This window comes from Oreochromis aureus, linkage group 5 (assembly GCF_013358895.1).
Source record: "Oreochromis aureus strain Israel breed Guangdong linkage group 5, ZZ_aureus, whole genome shotgun sequence".
In the NCBI taxonomy this organism is placed as follows: Eukaryota; Metazoa; Chordata; class Actinopteri; order Cichliformes; family Cichlidae; genus Oreochromis; species Oreochromis aureus.
The window spans coordinates 6,192,179-6,215,397 of NC_052946.1; the positions used below are offsets into that span (position 1 = coordinate 6,192,179).

The 23,219-nt window shown below is 40.0% G+C and overlaps 1 protein-coding gene across 2 annotated transcripts in view; it reads left to right on the plus strand.

The window, feature by feature from the left end:
- Positions 1–23,219, plus strand: part of epha8 (eph receptor A8) — a 151,226-nt gene that overhangs the window by 75,366 nt on the left and 52,641 nt on the right. For both annotated transcript variants that reach the window (XM_039612758.1, XM_039612759.1), the window contains exon 6: positions 2,441–2,756. In XM_039612758.1, the coding sequence (XP_039468692.1) occupies positions 2,441–2,756 (316 nt within the window). The remainder of the gene's footprint in view (positions 1–2,440; positions 2,757–23,219) is intronic.

The following is a 23,219-nucleotide window of genomic DNA, read 5'->3' on the forward strand; positions in this document are numbered from 1 at the left end:
GGAGTCTTTTGACGCTGAGAGCAGCTTGGTTGCACGGTCAGATTTCGCCCTTCCCTTTCTTCTTTAAATATGAAGTGGTGTCGGAATTTCCAAGTAAGAAATGCATTCCTGCCCGTACACTGCTGGCTCGGTTGTGCTGGCTCCAGGTCCATTGTGTAACTGACGCTACCATTGCGTGTTTTCTTTGGGTTTCTGGCAATGCGTGGAATTACCAAAATTAGAGAAGTAATACAGAGGGGATAGAGAGGGGATAGTCTAACATATAAAATAGGAAAAGAATGCCATGTAATTAGAGCTGGGCGATATAAGATTTTTTCATATCACGATATGTTTTTTTCATTGCAGGCGATAACGATATATATCACGATATAAGCCAAATAACTATATTTGTAAGATTTAAATGTGCTGTTGCTCACAAGTAAAATGTGAAATAATTAGCAGCTTGTTTTAATTAAAATATTTATTTCCCATAATAAGTTCAACAGGGTAGATGTACTTAAGGAACATGAGACTTCAGTTTCAGATAAATAAAGGCAAATATTGCAAACTACACAAAAGGCAGCCGCTAAAGCGTTTAAGTTTCAAAATAGAACAAACAAAACAGACTACTAAATTGTCAATTCCACTTAGAAACAAAATATTAATTCTAAAAATAAATCTTAGGTCGTTTTACAGAAGAACAGACAAAATTGACTAACTTTTGTCAATATCAAATAAACTGAGAACTAAAAGGAAATTCTCAAGCTCTCCTTGTTGTATAGCTTAGCTTTTCAAACAGTTTTAACAGTTACTTTAGTCTGACAAAAGCCGAATAACGAATTAGCGCTTTCAGTCAGAGATTGAGCATGCACCGCTTTATTGTATTTCCAGACTTGCTTTCGCACAATTTACAGTGCGCCGCTACTCTGTTTTTGTCAGACTTGAAATAGCGAAATATCTTCACACTACGGAACTTCTATGGCCCTTCCGTTCGACAAGCTCTCTGGCATTGGAACCATCATCTGTTTTTTCTTCGGTAACCTTCGCTCACGCTCTCGGTTGATTTTTCTCTAGTCGGCAAACTCATTTCCTTCATTACCCGGGCTGCACGGCTGCAAAAACAAATACACATGTGCGCCTTGGCGCTTGTGCTGTACGTAACAAGTCACGTGACATGACTCTGCGGCTGTGATTGGTTCGGCTCTGCGCTACTTAATTTGGATTGGCTGTTCTTTTTTTTTTTTTAAGAGGACAAGAGAGTTAGTTTAATTTTTCTATCGAGAAAAAGTTATTTCACAATACATGTCGTTATCGTTCTATCGCCCAGCTCTACATGTAATCCATTTATTTCAACAAAGTAACTGTATTCTAATTATCAACTTTTTAAATGCTAACAGAATACAGTTACTCATGTTTTGTATTTTAAATACGTAATGCCGGTAACATGTACTCCGTTACTCCTCAACACTGTCCATTTCAAAGAAAGGTTCACTAACTCCTCCTAACAGCAGCGCTTACTGACAGAGGAGTTCAGGATATCCTCAACAACTTACCTCAGTATCACAGTCACTGGACATAAGTGAGCTTCACTGACTCATACTGGGCTTCATTTGTCCTACAGCAGCAACCGCAGACAGGATTATGTACAAGAATTGGGAGGGATAAGAAAACAGAATTCAGCAGTCTGCAATCTACTGACATCTAAGCATTGAGATTTTTGCTTTCTTTATACCACTGTACTTGTCTCTGTCAGATGAATAATATATAAATAACAAAATATTTCTTATTTATTTTGTCTCCTTTACGAGAAGAAAAAAACCTGTCATCTCAGGCATTAAGCTGTGAGCACAGCCACATGTTGTACAAACCTTATGTTTGTGAGAAGCAACCAATCTAAAAAATAAAAAAAACTCAATGTGGCTTTGAAGGGAAAGGTGCCACCCCAGCTTGTTTCAGAGTATACAAACTGTGGGGGTGGCCAGTCTTCTATCTATCTACTAGTAAGAACAGGTTTTTTGCCTATTTTTAGATGCTTCTCCTGCAAACTTTTAAAATAATGTTGTAAATTAGTTCCTTGGTGTTAACAATAGTCAACTGTGATGTGATATCTTATGAAAAACAAGCATATAAAAATGTAAAATCATCTGTTTCCTCATTGTAGTCGGAAGCGGAGCAGGTGATTAATGACTGCTGCCAAAGCAAAACACCAAACACCGGTCCAGAGATTAAATTACAGCTGCGTTCATACTGTTCCACCAGTTTTGTTAAGAAACCTCTGTATAAACCCCTGTTTATGTTTCACAAAAAAAATAAATAAATAAAACAACTTTCTAAACGCTAGAAAGTTACTACATGCATGCTCATGTGCACTTTGTGCTTTAAATTGTGCACAGGAAAGTTCCTGCAAAATTAAGAGCATTCCTGCCTTTTAAGAAAAATTGCTTTTCCTGTCTTCTTACAGGTGCGCGGTGTGGGCCCTCTCAATAGGCGGGGCTTTTACCTGGCCTTCCAGGACATCGGCGCCTGCATCGCCCTCACCTCGGTGAGGGTGTACTACAAACGCTGTGTGGGTGTGAACCGTAACCTGGCTGTGTTCACTGACGTGGTCACGGGGGCTGACTCATCATCTCTGGTAGAGGTCAGAGGTCAGTGTGTGGATCACGCTGAGGAGAGGGACACACCCAAAATGTACTGCAGTGCAGAGGGGGAATGGCTGGTGCCCATCGGGAGGTGCGTGTGCTCGGCTGGATTTGAGGAGCACAGGGACTCCTGCATAGGTAAGTCTACAATGAGTCCACTAACAATAAGTTTTTATGGTGCATGGTGTGTTTGCACTTTTGGTTTGGTAGTATTTACATTTGGAGCTTTGCAGTGGAGGCAAAGCTGCTGCTCTGAGCAATCATAGTGGGTCATTTTTAAAACATTTTAATCGTTTTTCATGTTTTGAAAATCAGGGAACAAAGAAAATAACCATTCTAAGTGAAATGCATCAGACACTTTTTATATTTTCTTTAAAAAAAAAAAGCCTATTCACCAAATTGATCTGATAGTTTCCAACTCTTAGCCAATTTGGCAAAAGCCCAAAACTCAACCCTAACCTTAGATAAATGGTTAATGGACTGCTGCTTATGTAGAACTCCTTTACTCTATCTGAGGACTCAAAGCACTTTCACAAGTCACAATTCTCATTCACCCATTCACACACACATTCATACATGTACATACAGGCTCACACTCCAGTGAAAGCACTGGGGTACCTTAGGGTTCAGTATTTGGCCTGAGGATAGTTCAACATGTGGAACCCAGGGATCAAACCACCAACTTTCCAATTAGTAGACAGCCTGCCTTATGAGACACAGATAACTGTACCTAGAAGGTTCTGTTAGGCTGCATTTTGCCTCGTGATAAACCGACAAGTTTTCAAACCTGGAAGATATTAGAGTTGAAATATGATTTCTGTATTTTGGCTACACAGTTTCTCTCTGGGTATAAAGGAAGAGATTTGAACCTAACCCTTGATAGGTTTGTAGCTTGAACCTATTCGCTGGAACGTTGAAGACAATGTAATTACACAGCAAGCAAGACACGAGTAGGCAAGTTCTTTATGTTTCACGTGCACAGGAGAGAACTGGACAGGTGCCGTTCCTTCGCTTGACCCCAGTTGCTCTCGTCCGCTCTCCCGTAACACTGCTCTTTTATTGTGGTTACATGAATATGCATAAGTTCATTAACATATGACCTCTTATATAGGTATACATGTGAACAAAGAATACCTTCTGTGTGTGTGTGTGTGTGTGTGTGTGTGTGTGTATGTGTGTATCTGTGTGTGGGGGTCAAACTGTGACCCCAGGAAGACTCCCCAGAGCCGTCTATCTAAACAAAAGGCACTTAGCCTAAAACAGATATAGATACGTTTATCCTACCATAAAACAATAAGACAAGGTACGACCTCTCCCATGCTCCTAAAATGTGGGTGTTAAAGTCAGAGAGCTCTGGAATGCACACAAAGCTTGCAGACTATTGAGGATCAAACCTCTACCAATCTACACCTAATTATAAAACTCTAAGAATATATAAGTAGATATTTCTAAGCATAAATGACAATCACAATACAAATCTAACAACCCTAATCTTAAATAGCGACCTAGGGAGGGTTAACATGCATTCAAGGTTTCAGTTATAGGTCAGCCTTCATGACATGTTCCGACTGTGGAAACCATTAAGGAAGTACTTTACAAAGAGATCTATTTAACTGTGCAGACATAGTATCCATGGTAAGAAATATATTTTTTGTGCTTTCATAAAAAAACAGTCAACTTAAAACCTTTGCTATCGTTCCTGAAGAAAAACTGGACATCCATTTAACAGACCACAGAATGCTCAAATGCTGCAAAAACAGAGAAAGTATTTGAGGGAAAGTGTTGCGTTAGGATGAGATGGTGGACGGCGAGATGAGGGTGACCCACACTGTTAACTCTCCAGAGAGAGCTGGAGGTGAACAAAGTTAATCAGAGAGAGGTGAACTGTTGCTCAGCAGGGGCTGTGCACTTAAGCCTGATGAAGTGGGTTATAAAACATGGCAGTTTGCCATTAGCTCATGGTCTTTACTTTGCTGCTGGTTTCCAGGTGTTTTGCTTTTTATTTGACTTTTATTTCTCGTGCTTGCACATGTGATGTCAACAGGAGAAGAACAGAATCACATCGACTGTTTGGGTGTGTTGAGTAATAATCGATGCTCTGAAAATGCAAAGGCAAACACATTGCATGTTGTGAACGCGCATCACATTTTTTCTTTAAAGTTATGTTTATTTCTGTGCTGAAACCTGTGATAAAATGTCCTATTGCACTGAGTCACAACTGACCAATCTAATCTGTGTATGTCTGAATTTGTGGTAAGTGATTTTAATGGAAAACGACTTTGCTTCAGGTATGAGGGGCCGTACAAGCCAAAATTCATTCTTTCACTCTCACACACATATATTCTTCTTTCACACACATATATTTTCACTCTCACATACATACATTTTAACTCTCACACACATACATTCTTCTTTCACACACATATATATTTTCACTCTCACATACATATATTTTCACTCTCACATACATACATTTTCATTTATGCATTCCTACATTTTGCTCTCATTTACATGCATTCAGTATGCATTTAATTTCACAAATAATATATGTATGTAAGCAGAGAATGCATACATGTCAGAAGAAAATATATGTATGCAAGAGAATAATGTATGTGAATGAAAGAGTATAGTGGAAACGGAAGGAGTTTAATGGAAACGGAAGGCTGGGTGTCTGTACCGCTGTGATTGGCTGAGAAGCACGCGCGGGTCACTTTCAAGTGTCTGACAGCATTGAGGGGGGAGAAGAAACTCGAGTTCTTCAGCAAGCTATCGGGGTTTTAAGAAATATTTTATCATCTCCTGAAACGGTCACATCGTTGTCCTCGTCACTTGATCGAGATGGGACGGGCTCAACTTCTTTTTTTTACGTGCGCTCAGAATAGTGGCACAAAAATAACGCCATAGGTCACAAAATAAACTTTTAAGATATTTTCATGCGAGAATGGTGCTGTGTAAACTTCAAATATCTGCTTGATTCATCAAGACATCACATATTTCCATAAGTGCGCTAACATTTCGGAGATGCCTGTTACCTATGGCCTTATTTTTGTCCCACTATTCTGAGCGCACTAAAAAAATTTGAGCGCACGTAAAAAAAAAAAGTTTGCAGGTGCAAGTGTTGCATTTTGAGGAGAAATTTATTTTGAGCGAAGAAAAGCTGAATTTGAGCGAACAAAATTCATTGCCGCGTGCAAAAAATTTATTTCAGTGTTTGCTATTATCCATACACACACACAATAGCAGCCCCTCTTGCTCAGTTTTTGTATTTGCGCTCACGCTCTCAACATTTCTGCCCGTGCGTCAAACTCTTTAGTATGCGCTGTTATATTGTGCCACAAAACCACAATATAACAGATGGTGATTTTTCATTCTTATGTTTGTTTGTTTTTGTAACGGTATAAACAATGAAAGGTGGTGGATTAGCCAATTGGTCATGATCAACTCTGGGCTGGACCAATTACAATACATCCGTATTGAGAGGAAAAACAACGCGATTAGTCCCATACTTCAGCTAGAATGAAAAAAGACAAAGCTGGAGTTATTCTGTCTTCACGTTGCACAGCTGCCTCTTCTCCCCTCATTCTCTCCCCTCCTCCCTCTCCTGTTGCTACTTCAATCATGAAACCGATCAATGATCAGCTGATCGTCTTTCTTGTTTGTTTATCTCCCACTTTGCGCCAGAAAGAGGAAACCAGCGGATGTCGCGCTAAACAACAGCAGCACGTTCAAGCTTGATAAGCTGTTAGAATTTATTTAAAATTAATTTCTAGTATCAGCTGATGTTTGCTGGAGCCAGAGCTGTAAAACTGCTGCTCATGGTATCGGTTTGGAAACATGAAGGTGATACAAATCATGCATATATACCAACAAGACAGTGTACATCACTGTCACAACAGCGTTGTTTTAGTTCAAAGGCTTTATGGTTTTCCTATAATACCTGGTGGTGTAGTCGGTGATTTTTGTCAGTTGAGCTTTATATATTATGTTTAACCCGAGTGATCACCCGGTCAGCTGGTGGGTAACTATGGCGTTATTTTTGTGCCACTATTCTGAGCGCACGTAAAAAAAAAAAAGTTGAGCCCGTCCCATCTCGATCAAGTGGCGAGGACAACGATGTGACCATTTCAGGAGATGATAAAATATTTCTTAAAACCCGATAGCTTGCTGAAGAACTCGAGTTTCTTCTCCCCCTCAATGCTGTCAGACACTTGAAAGTGACCAGCGTGCTTCTCAGCCAATCACAGCGGTACAGACACCCAGCCTTCCATTTCCATTAAACTCCTTCCGTTTCCACTATACTCTTTCATTCACATACATTATTCTCTTGCATACATATATTTTCTTCTGACATGTATGCATTCTCTGCTTACATACATATATTATTTGTGAGATTAAATGCATATTGAATGCATGTAAATGAGAGCAAAATGTAGGAATGCATAAATGAAAATATATGTATGTGAGTGAAAATATATGTATGTGAGAGTGAAAATATATGTGTGTGAAAGAAGAATGTATGTGTGTGAGAGTGAAAATATATGTATGTGAGAGTGAAAATATATGTGTGTGAGAGTGAAAATATATGTGTGTGAGAGTGAAAATATATGTATGTGAGAGTGAAAATATATGTGTGTGAAAGAAGAATGTATGTGTGTGAGAGTGAAAGAATGAATTTTGGCTTGTACGGCCCCTCATATTCAGGTTTTGCTGTTAAACTAAAGATTAATTAGCATACAGGACATGAGTGCATTACTTTTTATTCAATTTCTGTTCAAGGTTTCATTATCAAAGAATGTAATTTGAACTAAACTTCGCCAGCGTAAAGTTGAAGTGAAAGAAAAATGCCAGTGAGCTACCCAGAACACCACCACTACACTCCACCCTACCTGCCTACTTAGAATGTGCTCTTTAATTGTTGTATATATATTAAAGGTATTATATGTATCCTTTACGATTTTATAAAATTCATTCCAGTTCATTAACTATTTACATAGTTTCATAAACGCTAGTTATACAGCAAGCACAAATATTAATGGTTACCATTAAGAATTATTCTAGTGATTGTGTACAGTAAATGATAGTTAACTGAAATGTAGTAACCTGACAGTTAATTACATATTAATCATTGTTATTATGGGATATGAAGTTTAGAATTATACATTGTAACTATTATCCAATATATCTACTACACATGAGCAAATGAAGAATTGAGTAAAATCTCACTCTACTCGCTACTGTTACTTTCTTTCATGCTCTGACTGCATGTTAACGATAGTCTGACACCTTTTATGCTGAGCTCATTTCAAAACTTTAACCCTTATGGATGAGCTGTTAGAAAACTTTAATCTACAGTTTCTATGAATGTGGAAACTATATCCATAGATAACAAAATATGTTTTGGACCAGGGTGTAAATGTGCTTGTAATGATGTTTAAGCATTTTAACTTGGGCATCTATGGGAACTGACTTTCTTTTGGAATCATCAGAAGCACTGCAGTTTTTGGCTTCATTTGTCAGACTTGGAGCTGGCACTTGGTTCTTTTCTCAGCACCATGTCTGATAAACCAACAACTCATCGTGCACTGCCTCATTTAACTGGAATTGTCACTAGTTTCCCGTCAGCTGGGACAAATCCTACTTCAAGGTCATTAACACTAAACTCCATAAGTGCTGTTTGGGCTCAACGTTGGCAATGCTATGGAGACAAAGTAATTGTGTAAAAAGCAGCTTCAGTTACAAAGTTACTACTAATAGATTTCAGATCGCTTTTTAAATTATCAGTGCCATTCAGTCTTCTGATTAGTAAAATGATTGTGCACGCATTGCAGTTGCACAGTAAATTAGCTATATGAACATTTCCTCGGAGCATCAGCAGCAGCGTGTGTGCAGAATGCAAAAAGCCTTAGAAGCAATGCATGAATTTGGAAAGGTTCTAACCTTTCTAACGAATCAAAAAGTCTCTTTGAAGCTCCGGCTGCAGATCATGTAAAGAAAATTTTAAATGAAATGAAAAAGTTCAAGGTCTGGTCAAAAGCCTTTCAGAGGTCTAACATTTTCCTCAAGGAGGTAAATACTGATGAAAACAGCCGCCTGTCTGCCCGAGCTCGCTTTTCTTCTTTCATTTGCTGATGAAAAAAAAAAAAACAGATGAGAGGTTTGAGATGGAAAGATTTTTGATCTGCTATTGTTTGCCCTCACACTCAGTTTGTTTTGTCCTTTTTGATTTTGTCTTGCCAGGGATTTGATAGGCTGACCTCATTCAGAGACCTGTGCATATTTCAGGTTGCAATTGGGTTACAGTAATTAAAATCTATTAATCATACAGCGCTGGATAATTAAACGCTAAAAGCAGTTTGTCAGCTAAACGAGCCGAACGAGACACGCAACACCGGTTTGCTAGCATCCCCCTCCTTTTAGCCTTCCTCCTCCCATCATCTACGCGCACTCATCCACACACCCACAAATCTCTGTTGTGTCTGAGGCCAGCGGCAAACCCCCTCTCACTTTGACACAGTGAGAGCTACTTGTCAAAATGTGTTTAAAAGCATAGGAAACGGTGTGTGTGTGCGCATGTGTGTGTGAGTGAGTGTGTGTCCGGTTCAGAGGGCCACATACAGACCTTCTATAATTAGTTGCAGGCAATTAGCAGCAGCAGAGAAATGCAAAACAGAGCCCAGTAAAGAAAGCAGAGGAAAGGGGTGGAGGGAAAACCCACCGTGAGTTCATGTTTTGTTTATGGAACAGATTTTATCCACCTTTTAAGGCTGATTTAAATGTAACACACTGCTGTACTTTTTCTGAGGTTGTGGAGATAGGATCTTTTAAAGAGAGGAAATAACATGAAAAGGAAGAGAAATTAGAATTCTTTTACTTTGTGATAATCCTCAGCTGGAGGTGCTCCTTTATACCCTGTATTTTTTTGTGTCAGAGCACAAAGTGAGTTTTTGCAGTGGAAAGGGAGAGTTTGCAGTATATCTTCCCCTGATGTCTTGACTCTTCTGGTACCAAACTGGGTCGCTGTGCTAATTTGCCCTCACCACAGCCAGCCACAGTCACGCACACACGAGACCAGACAAGACCCAGAGAGGAGGGAGGGCACGAGATGGTGAAAGGAAGATGGCTTAAGTTGCTTGTACGTGTGTGTGTGTGTGTGTGTGTGTGTGTGTGTGTGTGTGTGTGCAGAAGGGAAAAGAAATCAGACATGACTGTGTTTGAATATGTGCGTATATGAGCGTGCTTAAGTGGCTCTCCCCAGACAAAGATGCAGAGCTTTGGCAGAGAGCACGACATGGTGTGTGTGTGTGTGTGTGCATGAGCACAGGGTTGCGTGACATGCCGTTAAAAATGTCACAGGGAGGGAGGCAATGAAAGACGAATGGGAAAAGAGAGGAGGGTAGAGGGAGAGACACGGAGGCGGAGCGCTTGACTGGACCCCTCGTCTACTTGCGTTTACATCAAAACACTGAGTGTGTGCGGGTGTAGCTGTACATGCATGTGTGTGTGCAGGTGGGTACTGTGTGTGTCTGCGTGTGTGTGGAGAGGCATGCCTCCCGGTGCCAGCGAAGAATGGGCTAAAGTGCCCCATACAGTGAGAGCGATCAAGGACACACTGATATGAGACACACACACTTAGTCTGGTCACATTTACTCAGCTCAGTCGGGCCATCCAACCCTGACTCACACACAAACACACATATACAAAGGGAGAGTGGGAGAACAAGAGAGATAGAGCAAAGGGGAGGGTTTGTACTCACAGATGTGTATTAGCTCTGCTCAGTCAATGGACCACAACGTGTCCTCCTACTCTGAGAACCCCACTATACCTCTCATACTTTCAGGTGATTTATTGTTCCAGCTGCAACGACGTAAAGTCAAACGTGTAAGACAGGTTTACTCAACATTTCATTAATGTGATGCATATTCATACATTATCACTTTTTTGTGATGTTATGATTATGGCTTTTTCCTTATCTGTCATTCCTCACATATCCCCAACAAATCATTAAAATGTGCAACAACAATAATGTTCTTTATTTGTCATTCCAGATTAAAGAAGTTTTTAAAGATCTTCCTGATATGCTCTCTAAGAATTCACTGACACACATTTGAATAATCGTTGTTTTTATAACTTTAAATATCTTTCATGTTGCTCCAGCCTTCGTTTTCCACCTCCAAATCCCCAGTGGAGCATCTACACCACCAAACTCTACACAGAGATTATTTTTGGAATTTTCCTCCAAATTGTAGCCACATTTTTTTTTCTTTTTTAAAATGCTAAAGCCACTAAAAATAAAACTATTTTTCCTTTACAGACTCAGCAGTGTATAACCTACGTTAATTTCATTTGTGAAAAAAAAAAAGTTTCATTGTCAGAGAGGAAACAGTAAAAACAGACTCACACCTGAAATATCACTTTCCAGACTTTGTCCAACAAAATCGTATTACACTCGATAATCTGTGCAATTTTAATATCCATCAATTGATCTCTCTGTCTGTCTATAGATGTAAAAAAAAAATGTAAACATTTTAGTTTAATAACATTAACAATTCAATTTTTTACACTTTATAAATCCCTTCATGGATTTATTTCATCATTGTGTGTCATTATTAAATGATTATCCAATTTAAACAGAAATGTGGATTTGCAACCTGTTATTTTTGGTTGCATACAGACAAAAGAAATTCAAATATATTTATTAGAAAAATGAAAGATAAAGAAATAACATAAAAAAAGGCTTAAATACTGATGGATTTTATTTTATTTAATTTTTCGCCGCTGTAATGTATGTCTATAATTTTAAAGGGAGCGTTCACAACAACATCAAATGTTGTTTAGATTGTGTTTGATGCCAGTTGCACAGTTTTGCTGATCTGCACTGTGGAAGTGTCTTTTCTACTATTTTTTTTTTTTTTTTACTGAATGACAGCTGCCAGCTGTATCACTCTGCAGAAGAGCTCGTGAATCTCCTCATGACAACAAGGTCACAGTAGTAGCAGTGTGGCAGGATGCAAACATTAGTGGAGCTCTCCTCAGCCGAGCCGGCATGTTAGCTAACAGCCTGGGTGACAGACGTAAACAGGAGAGACAAAACAGCTCATAAATGAAACTAATCACAGCAAGCTTTGTGTTTCTTTCTTTCTTTTGTAAGAAAATACATTACTGCTGTGTCAAATTCTTTATGATTTTTTGTGTAAATCAAAGGAAGTTTTGTTTAATTACGTTGAAGAAAAAGTCTCTAAAGCTGATATCACCTAAACTGTACAGCTGATAGAAGGCCAGAAAAAATAAACAAATACAATAAAATTTTATATATATATGTATATCTTTTGTGGTGAACGGTTCCTTTAAATCATTTTTTGTCCTCCATACTCAGGTCAAATTGATCTCTTTGTAAAGATAAAATCATGACCAGAAGAATAATCAGATTTAGGAAATTGCAATGTCACTCAGAGCCAGCAGAGCAAAAGAAGGGTTATTTCTAGTGTCTGATAACATTTAAATCTGACAGGATTATCTTACACTGCTTTTTACCTCCGTGGTGAGCTGGAGATTAATTAATATCAAGAGATATTAAAAATGTTATCAAGGAATTATGTAAATATATTAATCACAAAAACATGCAGGCATTGGTGCTGAAACTGAGATTGTTTGAAAAACACCAACATTTCTAGTAATGTGACGCATCTTAGTCGTGAGTGATGATGATCAGGAAAATGTGCTGATCTGAAAAAGAAAAGCACCTCCTGACTCAGTTCTCCCGCTTTAGCCTTCAAATGATGTATGTGATTAAACTGTGTGTGTGTTTGACAGTTTGCCACCCTGGCAGCTCTTGAAATTCTTCACCTCTCCCTCTTAAGCAGACAACAATTATTGGCTCCTCCTGTCGCTGAGGGATTGTAGGATTGCTCAGGGCCTTTTTGACTCTTGTGTCAGCAAACCCTTCTCCCTGTGAGTTAAAGGGTGGAGGGCTGGCGGGTGGGGGCTTAAGCAGAGGTTTGACCAGAGAAAGAAAAGAATAAAGGGAAAGGTAAGCAGAATAAAAGGGGGCGAAATAAAATAATCAAACATACAAAGAGTTTGTTCGAGTCACAGAGATTATGAAACAAAGTCGAATGGGAGAAGTAATGTGATCGTTATCTGTCAGTGTGGCACCGTAGAGAAATATCAGAGGATGACAGCAGCGGGCGACGAGGAGGATTTAATATTCTTCTTTATATATTTATTATTTCATCAAACACACACGCAGAGCAGGTGAGGGGCTTTGTCCTTGCTTCTGTCTGTGAGCACCTCCTTCCTCTCTGCTGTCATTCTTCCTCACAGCTTTTATTTTCCACCTCAGAAATACAACATGATGCTCATACACAGAGGTGGACCACACACACACACACACACACACACACACACACACACACACACACACACACACACACGCAAACACACACACGGGGTGAGCACGTTCCAAAGGTTTGTCTGATTACCTGTCATTCAGCATGTGAATAATTGTTGTATAATTGTGTATATCAAATATCAGAGAATATTTCTTATTATAATTAAAACCATTTTTATCTATCAAATAAAAAGCCGGCATAATTTCAGCATGCAATTATTGCTGAAAAATGTTTTTTCCATTGAGATCAGTATATTTGTTCACACAACTTGCAATAAAATTTCACTTTGAATTTTCTCTTTTCGTTTGAATGGTATAATTGGAAACTGAGCAAAAGAAGCAATTTGCAGGAATTTGCACAAATCACTTGGTCTCTGGTGAATATCTTAAAAATGTCTGTCAATTAAGTCAATTCACTGATTTAAAAGCAAATCAGAAAACTACAAAAGTATATTTGGGCTGTTTTTCAGGAAAATGCAAAAAGAAAAAAAACAAATAGTGTTTTTCACACAGGAGTCACAAAACACTTTACAAGGCTTATAATTGTGAAATGAAAAGCAGTGCAAATTAAACGTGGCTACAAGAAAAAGTGCTGGAATTAAAAGGAAAGAGAATAAAAATCATTTTTAAAAAATGCAACAAACTGAAATTAGAAGTAGTGTCAGAATTCTTACATGTAACTTTGCTAATGCTCGCATGTTTCCATGTTAAAAGCTCACAGTGTCTTAAAACAATGTGTTTATGTTTGTAGGATGTGCTGATGGGCTGTGGAAACACTCACAGCTGTTGAAGTTCTGTTAACATTCATGTTAAGTGTTGATTTGACTTTTGATATGAAAAAGACGCGATGTGTCAACTGAGGTGAGGGAGCTCAAAGTACTACTTACACATGGATAAACCATCAAAACCAAGTTTTATTTATTCGATCACTGAGGGAATTTGGTTAAAACTGCTTACACAGCAGTTCTATTCACATTATACACACTCCACTCATTCTTATATCCCGAGCATCCCTCTATGTCCCTGTGTTGTTGCTGGGAATCTTCAGTTGCTGTCTTGTTCTTTTCGTGATAATCAAAAAACAGGAAAATAATAAAGTTTGATTATTTGTCCAAAAAGCCCCACACAGAATCCAACCTTTCAAGTACGGTATGACTCCCACCTTCCCTCAGGCAAGTTTACACACACACTGGTTACATGTGTGCACACATATGAAACAAACAAGAAAAAAAATCACACAAATGACAAAACCTAACACTGTTTAGCAAAACTGATCTCTGTCTGCTTAGGTTCACTAATACTCCAACTCCCTCTCTCTCTCTCTATTCTAGCCTTGACACAGACACACACAGTATGCATCGTGCCTTGTTAAACCCCAGCAGTGCAGCGTGTAACAAGTTTTCTGGTGAAAAGCCAGCTTTGCATTCTGTGCCCCTCAGGAGCCCAAAAGCTGCTGCTAGGACGGCTACGTCGTTAATCTGATGATCTGATGATTTCTTCTACACTGCAGTGTTCTTAATGAAGATGCAGTTAAGTGATTTGGGGAACAGATGATTTGGTGAGAACTTCATTACTCTCCCGCTCACGACCACTTGAGTGGAACACGATATTCATAATTGCTGTCAGAATCAACTTGTGGCAGCCCGCTATCGAGAACATATAAGGAGCTCAAATTGAAATGGTCTCCAGAGCGGGAGAGACGGGGGAATACACAGTGAACAAATTAGTTCCATCCTCCTGGCGGTTTGTAAACAACTGCTGATCAACAACATTGTTACTGTTTGGAGGCAAATGACACCGAGGCTCCAGAAAAACACCCACACTCGTTGCCTGGGGGTGGGAAAGCTGCCCAGTGCGAGCGCACAACTCACTCACTCACAAATATGGCTTTAACGCACGCACAGTCCTGTAATGCCGTTCCACCGGGGATCTGTATCTGTGCAGCTGAAAAACATTTCTTTTTCATCTCCAGAAAGATTGTACACACAAGGCAAACTGCTGAAAGGATGAAATATCAGCTGGCTATGAAACTTGGACTTTGCACATATTTGCGTGGAAGGGATAAAAAAACAAAATATGACCATCATTTTAGTTTGGTTTTAATGTCTGTGGTGATTTAGAGTAATAAAGAGACACAGAACTTTTGCTCCTGAGTTAGGAGCACTTTTTTCTGGAATTACCTTGAACTTGCTGTCTTTCCGTGCTGCTGTCTGTCTTTCATTTGGGATGGAATAAAGAATAATGATTCTGAATCCTCAAGTCGAGCTTTTCAACCAGTCTTTTTTTTAAATATATCAATAATATGGCCAAACTGAAATTAAACACATGCTGAATTAATGGCACTGCTTTCTTCTTTAGTATTATTCTTGCATTTATTAGATGATGGAAAGGGAGGAGGGGAAGACATGCAGCAAAGGGCCTCAGGTCAAACTGGAGCCCAGGCTGGTCCTTTGCAGCCTTGTGGCATATGGTCACCTGCTCACCCCGTGAGCTAAAGTGGCACCGGGTGGTGCACCTTTCTAACCTCCTAACATCCACCAGGTCACTTTTACTTCAGCCGCATGCTAAAGAGGCACATTTTCAGGAGCTAGATGATGCTACCTTCATATGTTAAAGTTTTACACTAATATCTGTTATCTCAAACCCCTCGAAAAAATCAAACCTTTAGCTGATGAAAGTATTTTTTTCATGCTGTAGCTCCACGAAATCTAGTTTCCTGTGAACTGTCATTTCATTTATTTTCATTTATTTTAATTTCTGTCTGATCATAAACAAGTAAAATTAGGAATCCAACAAACAAGAGCGTATATGCACCTCCCCTCATACATACAAGATTTAACTAACCACAAAGTGACAATGTAACAAAGAACAGTATTTCATAATAATAACATTCATTGCAAGTAAATAAAATATCTGTGTATTTCTTAATTGACATGTTTTGGGTTTTTTTACCATAGATTTGAATCATTGTATTCCATATTCTGTAAACTTTTGAAAACCAAATATTCCTCCTAATTCATAATTGGTTGTTCTCAGCTGAGAGAAATCCTGAACACCTGGTGATGATGTCACCAGCGTCCCTTTGAAAAGCAGAGCCCAGAAAGTGGAATATCTTGACTAACATTGCAGCGATGTCTTGGGAATTGTAGTTGTATCCATTGTTTTGCTGATATTCCTCAGTAAATCAGACAAGCACAGAGCTGTGATTGGTGGGGCACGGCAAGAGGCAAAACTGAAACATTTCAATCAGCCAAATTAGGATATTCAACTTCATAATAATGCTGCTACATTTAAATACTCATCATATTCCACACACAATATTATTGTCACAGAGCGACGTCAGCCACACTGATGTTGCCAAACAAAAACCACTTCACAAAAGCACCGAACAACAGCCGTCACAGCTGCAGCGGCCGCATGCTGCGCTTTGGGAAACAAGGCACTGGGACCCTGTGTGTTATTGCACAAATGTGTGTGTGTGTCCAAATGTGTGAGTCTCATTAATGTGTCCAAATGTGTGAGTCCAAACGTGTGAGCAGCCTACATCTGTTTGTTAAGGGGCGGGAGCGTCAGTGGAGAGGGATTTGCTGTTGCTGTGCCAAGACTAATTAGTGTTTTTGTGTTGGTCCGGTTGGTCCTCGCCCGTGGATGTCCAACAAAGTAAGGAAGGATGGGAAGGAGAGGTGCAAAGAGGGGGAAAGTAGATGAAAGGCAGGGAGAAGGAGAAGGAGAGACAAAGGAGAAGAGAAAAGGAGAGGATCTGGAAAAACTGAAAGGGGAAAAAGGAGAGGAGGAGGAGGACAGCAGGGGAAAGACAGAAGAGTAATGAACAGATGGAAATGAGATAAAGGAAAATTGAGTTGGAGGATCGAGGACTTAAGAAAGGAAGACACGAGAATTTAAAAGACGGGCGTAAAGGAAAGAGAGCAGATGGGGAGAAGGAAAGAAATGTGGGAGACGTGAGGAGCAAGCAATTAAAGGAAAGTGGGGCGAAGAAAAATGAAAAAAGGGAAGAGAGCACAGGTGAAAAGAGCAGAGAAGAAGTATAGAAAAATATAGGGAAGAAAAGGAGGTAATGAAGGAGATGGAGTAGAAGAAGTGAGGAGAGATGAGAAAAGAAGATTGAAGAAGGAAAGGGTGAACAGAAAAGATGGGTGAGATGAGAGGAAGGAAAGAAGGGAAAGAGGAGAATCAGTGGAAGAGAATAGCTGGCATTATTAAACATCTAATTCTGTTAAGCCACCATGACTCTTTGTGTGTGTGCATGTGAGAGAGAGAGAGAGAGAGAGAGAGAGAGAGAGAGAACAGAATGAATCGTATCTCAGCCAGCCACAGCACAGTTGTGTCACTCAAACTTCCCTCCAATCTTTGTTGTGATTGGCCGAAGCCCTATCTCCACAGCAGGTGCAGAGGGCTGCACGTCAGCACACAAAGCAACTTTGCAGACACACACACACACACACACACTTGCATACCCATGTTACCGGCAACACAAAGACGCACACTGGCACGAACAAATCCTCTTATGTGCAGCCCATATGAATGCTTAATTCAGGGCTGAAAACATGCACACAAAAGGCCGGGAAGCTGCTGGCTACGTTATTGATTGTGTGTGCCACCCTTGGCCTGCAGTAGCCACCCATGTCCCGGTCCAGTGTCTAAGAGCTATTAGTGGTGACAGTAAAGAGACAGGCAACATGATAGCAGATCACTGAGAAGCTGGCAGCCTCCATCTGAAGGGACTGCGGGACTTCTTCAAATGATTTTCTGCCCTGACTTCTTGTTGAGTTAAACTGATGTGCACACGGGGCGCTGTCATTTACTTCTCGCTCTTTCACGGCCTCCGCTGGAGGGATGAGAGTTTGTATGGATGTGCGTGCTCCAATGTATGTGTATGTGTGTGTGTGTGTGCTGTGAATTGCAATGATGTTGGCATTTCAAGTAGAGGAACCAGCTGCGACATAATTTCACTCTTCCATCAATGTTAGTTGATTGCTTGGATAAATAAAAGTGAGACTATAGAAATACAGAAAGTTTATGTTGTGTAATCTGTCGTTTCTTATTCAAAGTCAAAGAGGCTCTAATGCCGTTGCTTCACCACGTAATTGGCTCTCGTTCCCGAGCCGAACCAAACTTTTTGCTTTTTGTCTGTTTTTGCTCAAATGTGTGGAGATTGAAGTTGGGTCAAAGCTTTATTTGATTTATTTATTTATTTTGGTGCAATAAATAGGTGAAAATCTGAACTTTATTTATGTGTTCATCCTTTTATATTCTTCATTTCTTTTCCCACAAAGTTTCTGAAGCTTTGTTGGTTTTGTTTTCTTTTGTTGGTTTGTTTTTTAATGAGCTGCTTTTTCTCTCATAGTGACAATGATTTTTCAAAGAAAAGCCTGCATTTCAGTGCCAACAGTAAGAGAAATAAAGAAATAGCCACATGTTAAAGTAAAGAAAAAAACAGAATCATCGTCATCATCACTTTTATATTAACTAAACTATAAGATTGTGATGTGTGTTCAAATACGCTCCTTCACAACAGCAACCCGGTTCACTGAACGATGATGACTTGGGAGTGACAGACCTGTCACCTTAATGCTGTAACCTGGTGTGTCAAGTTCCACCATCAAAGGCCACCATGTGCCAAAATGAGCCACATCAGCGGCTTTGAAAAAACGACATTAATTAAAGTCCGGAAACAAGCTCAGCCTGGATATTTCCAGGACGTTGATTGCGCTTGTTAATGTAATAAAATAACCCTGTAATGCTGCTATTAATACTAGGGTAATGTTTTATCCAAAAATCTTAAGAATAATGCCCACGGGGAGCCTTTTAATGATGGAGCAATCCTCTGCAAATGCAAGAACATGAAACTCACTTGTCCTTTTGACGAGCGAACGAAACACCTGGAGCTGCGAAAAACTTCTAATTTAGCAAACATGCTCGTAACAATTGCATTTATTAAAGGGTGACAGTGTTGTTGAATGGTTCCGACCAGCTTAGCACTTAGTGACCTGCATCCTTCATTCCTGACAGGAATTCTGTTTATCCTGTGAGGATTTTTTTTACGATACTTGTGTTCAAACACGCGCATGTTCATCCTGAAACAGCAGTTTGGGAGTTGTTCAGTACATACTTGCTAATCCAAATCCAGATTCTCCTCTTGTTACATGAGCTTCTTGATGAATCACAGAGGGGTCGTACCTTGTTTTGAATGTTAAGTGTGTGAACTTTCGTCTCTTTTTCTTCTTTTTTTCCACCCTTCTGTGACGGATTTGTTTTGACTGGAGCTGCCTGGTAGACCGGCTGTGACCACATTAGCGCAGTGTGACTCCTGCCTCCTCTCAGCTCTCCTCCTCCCGCAAGCTTTGTCCTTTTCAAATATATAAATAATCAAAAACAGTTGATTAATTTCCCCTCTGATGCGTCGCAGCGATCGCTAATGTCGGAAAAAGAGGAAAGTTTAGGCTCCCCGCCCCTCCTCCTCCTCCTCCTCCTCCCTCCCCCCTCCCCACGCCTTTCCCCTCCCCACGCCTTTCCCCTCTCGCTTGCGTTTCCGATACACGCGCTTCACACTGCGTGATCTTCTCAATCTGCTGCTAATATGCCTTTCAGAATGCCTGTCTTTTTTTTCCTTTTTTTAAAGCTACCCTTCTTCTCGACCCCTCCCACCTCTCCTCCTCCCACTCCCTCCATTAGACACAGTTTAATGGTGACAGCCATTCAATCGGATAATTAACATCCGTTTAACGCTCATTAACCGGGATGTATTTGTCTCGTTTGATTTGTAATTACCAGGCCTGTTCCACAGGAAAACACTGTGGTAATGTTCCCTTTGTGATGGCTTCATTGATGAAATTGATTTGAACCCAGCGTGGAGGCCAAAGGGGAGGTGAGGGGAGGCAGGAACGTATAGGGACTGAAGACATCGACGCCATACTTGTTATTTGTCTTAGTTTTTCTAATATCAGTTCTTCTTACAGAAATGTTGAAAACAGAAGAGGAATCAGTTGTATCATTTATCATAATGATACAAAAGTGTAGGGGTCATTACTCACAGAAAGCAATGTATCACACATGATACTTAGTTTTTTAAAAAGCAATCCATCCCTTTACTCATTTGTTGTTTCTAGAAAGGAAAGTTCGTGACGTTACTGCAGTTTCCAGTTGATAATAGGAATTTTTTTTTTATTATTTCCAAAAAGCAAATTGTATAAAAGAACTGACAAGCTTATTTACTACTGTGTTGATGGTGAAAGACAGCCCACAGAGCTGATGGCAGTGGATTTATCAAAGTAAAAATCTTGTAGATCTCTATTTCTTAACATTGTAAAATCAAGCTCGGTTCATCAGGCTCAGGGATCTCCTGCTGCTAGCTTTGTGTTAACATCGTAGAACTGAAGTAAGTGTAACGCCTCAAAAGCTATAGGTTACTCTGACATCTTCATCTTAACAGGTAAAACGTGGGGGGATGCTAACCCCACCAGATCTCTGCTGCTGCCTCCACCCTAAAAGCTAACCACAGATGGGCCACAGAGACCTGGTGATGTTACAAGGTTAGAAACAGAAAGGCTGTTTTCAGTGTCATAAAAGCTTGAGGTCTGAATCATCTTCAGTTTTACAGCCTTCTTACTCAAGATCATTAGTGGAGTTTGATATGGGTGACACTGGGCGGTTGCCCAGGGCAGCATTGTGGTGGGGGCGGCATCGGCAAAAAAAAGTTGCTTGTATCCATGCTGCCCCAACATCATGGCAGTGCATTTTGGGGATTGCATGGGCACCGATTTTCTATTGCCCATTTTCAGGGAGTAAACCTGCACCCTCCATTTGCGAGGTGTGCCTGCTGCTTGCCACACAGGGAGGAGAGGGCGGGGCGGGGCAGCGGGGGATTCTCTGGCTGGCTGGAGCAGCATCAAATAACCAGCTCGCAAAATAGAACAAAATAAAAACAAACCAACAAACTAGGGCGGTCAACGTTAACGCCGTCATCACGATTAATGCGATTAAAAGTTTTAACGCAATTAATCCATTTGGAGCGCAGAATGACTTAAAATCCCTGAAATGTCTCTGTTAACGCATTTCGGGCAGTTTGTCCAAAGTTTGTTCATTCTGCGTGCCAGATGTGTTGAATGCATTAAAAATTTTCATCGCGTTAACGTTGACAGACCTACAAAAACTGAAGACATTATGATACAGACCTATAATTTGTGTTTTTTAAATTATATCACACACATATATAGATATAGTGATCGCAAGGGTCCCCGGTGTGCCTGCTTGCTGCTGATGCTGTGCTGAAGTCTCACACACAACCTGCCGGAAGGGGAGGGGGCGGACTGCTTCCAAATAGTGCACATTTCATTCATAATGTTGTCGATCCAAGCTCATTAGGTATTAATTATTTTTCCTGGGTTGTGTGAAATCACAGAAAAAAACCCTATACAAACCAAATCTGTGCACTAAGGTTTAGGTCTGTTAGTCTATTAGTTTATGTTGTGGGTGTTGATACTGGAGTGCAAAATTACTGATGGAAGATGGACAAGAAAGGGTCAAAGCCATCAGGTCCTCAGTTTAGAAAAAACAGAAAAGAAGAAGAGAAACGAGCAAAAGATACAGGAAAGCAGATGTGTCTTTGTGCATGGGTTTTTATCTAGTTTTTGTTCTCATCGGGAAAAACAAAGGTTGTTGATGAAGACTATGACGAAAAGGATTGGCCAATGAAATTAGCACTGATGTCTGGATAAAGTTCATAACTTCGACATCAGAGATCTAATTTAGTAGCTAAAAGCTGAGAGATTAGCAAACTGGTCCGGTCCCGTACCAGCAGACTGAGAGACAGCTTTTTCCACCAGGCCATCAGACTGCTGAACACGTCATAGACACCTCACCCTCACTACTGGAACTTCAACATTATGCACTCCATACTGTACATTAATGCCACTGTTTTGCACATGTCCAACTACCAACCTCTGTATATTTTATATATCTTATTTTATTGTTTACTCTATTTCATTTGTAAAATATGTATATACACACTCACACACACACACACACACACGTAGAAAAACATATTTAGTATACACATCCAGTAATGCATATACTCTTATATATTGTACATATATTTATTACTTTCAGATTTAGCCATTCTTATATTTTTGCTTGTTTTACGTTATTGTATTTTGCACAACTCTGTTGCTTGAGAAGCTCGCACACAAGAATTTCACTCGCATGTACTGTACCAGTGTACCTGCACATGTGACGTGACAATAAAAGTGATTTGATTTGATTTGATTTGAAACTGTGCAGTTAACAAAGTCCTGGCAAACTTTATTACTCAGTAAAAATGCTGGTAACTCATTTGTGCAGTTACAGCCGATAATCTAAACCAATATCATGAAACTAGTTTGCTTTGATGAGTCCTTTTTTCCCTCTAGCAACAGTTTCTCTCTCAGTAAGGTCAGATAATTACTAGAGATGGACCGATCCGATATTACGTATCGGTATCGGTCCGATACTGACCTAAATTACTGGATCGGATATCGGCGAAAAATAAAAAATGTAATCCGATCCATTAAATATCAAAAAAGCACCTCACAAAACTTGCAACACGGCGTAACTCGGCTCATAACCGTAGCACGTAGGAGCAGTATGCGTCAGGTGATAGAGCGGCTGTGTGTATTTGTAGCCTCGCTACCAAACCAGCATTTCATCTCCGAGGAAGTTATCCCAGAGAGAAGCAAAGCAAGTGTGTAAGTTCATCTCTGAATGTTTGTAAAGCGTTCCCATGTTAAGCTTAACAACCGATATATGGAGCGACTGCCTCTCTCTCCCCCTCACCTTCCTGTTGCTACTTCAATCGTGAAACTGCTTAACGACCATTGATCGGCTTTTCTGTCGTGAGACGTTTTTGGCCCACTTCATGCCAGAAAGAGGAAACCAGCGGCTGAACAACAGCAGCACGTTTAAGCTTGATAAGCTGTTGTTAGAATTTATTTAATATTACTTTCTACACCAGGATCCTTTTCTCGTGTAGCTGACGGCTGGTAACTGTGCAGGGGCGGATCTAGCAAAGTTTAGCCAGGGGGCGATAGGGGCATGAACAGGGAAAAGGGGCACAAAGACATACTTTTCTTTCTTATTCTCATTTAAAATGTCTCGCTTTTAATAAATAATCCTCTGAATCTTACACCCAAAGTTTTAATCTGATGTAAAATGTATAGAA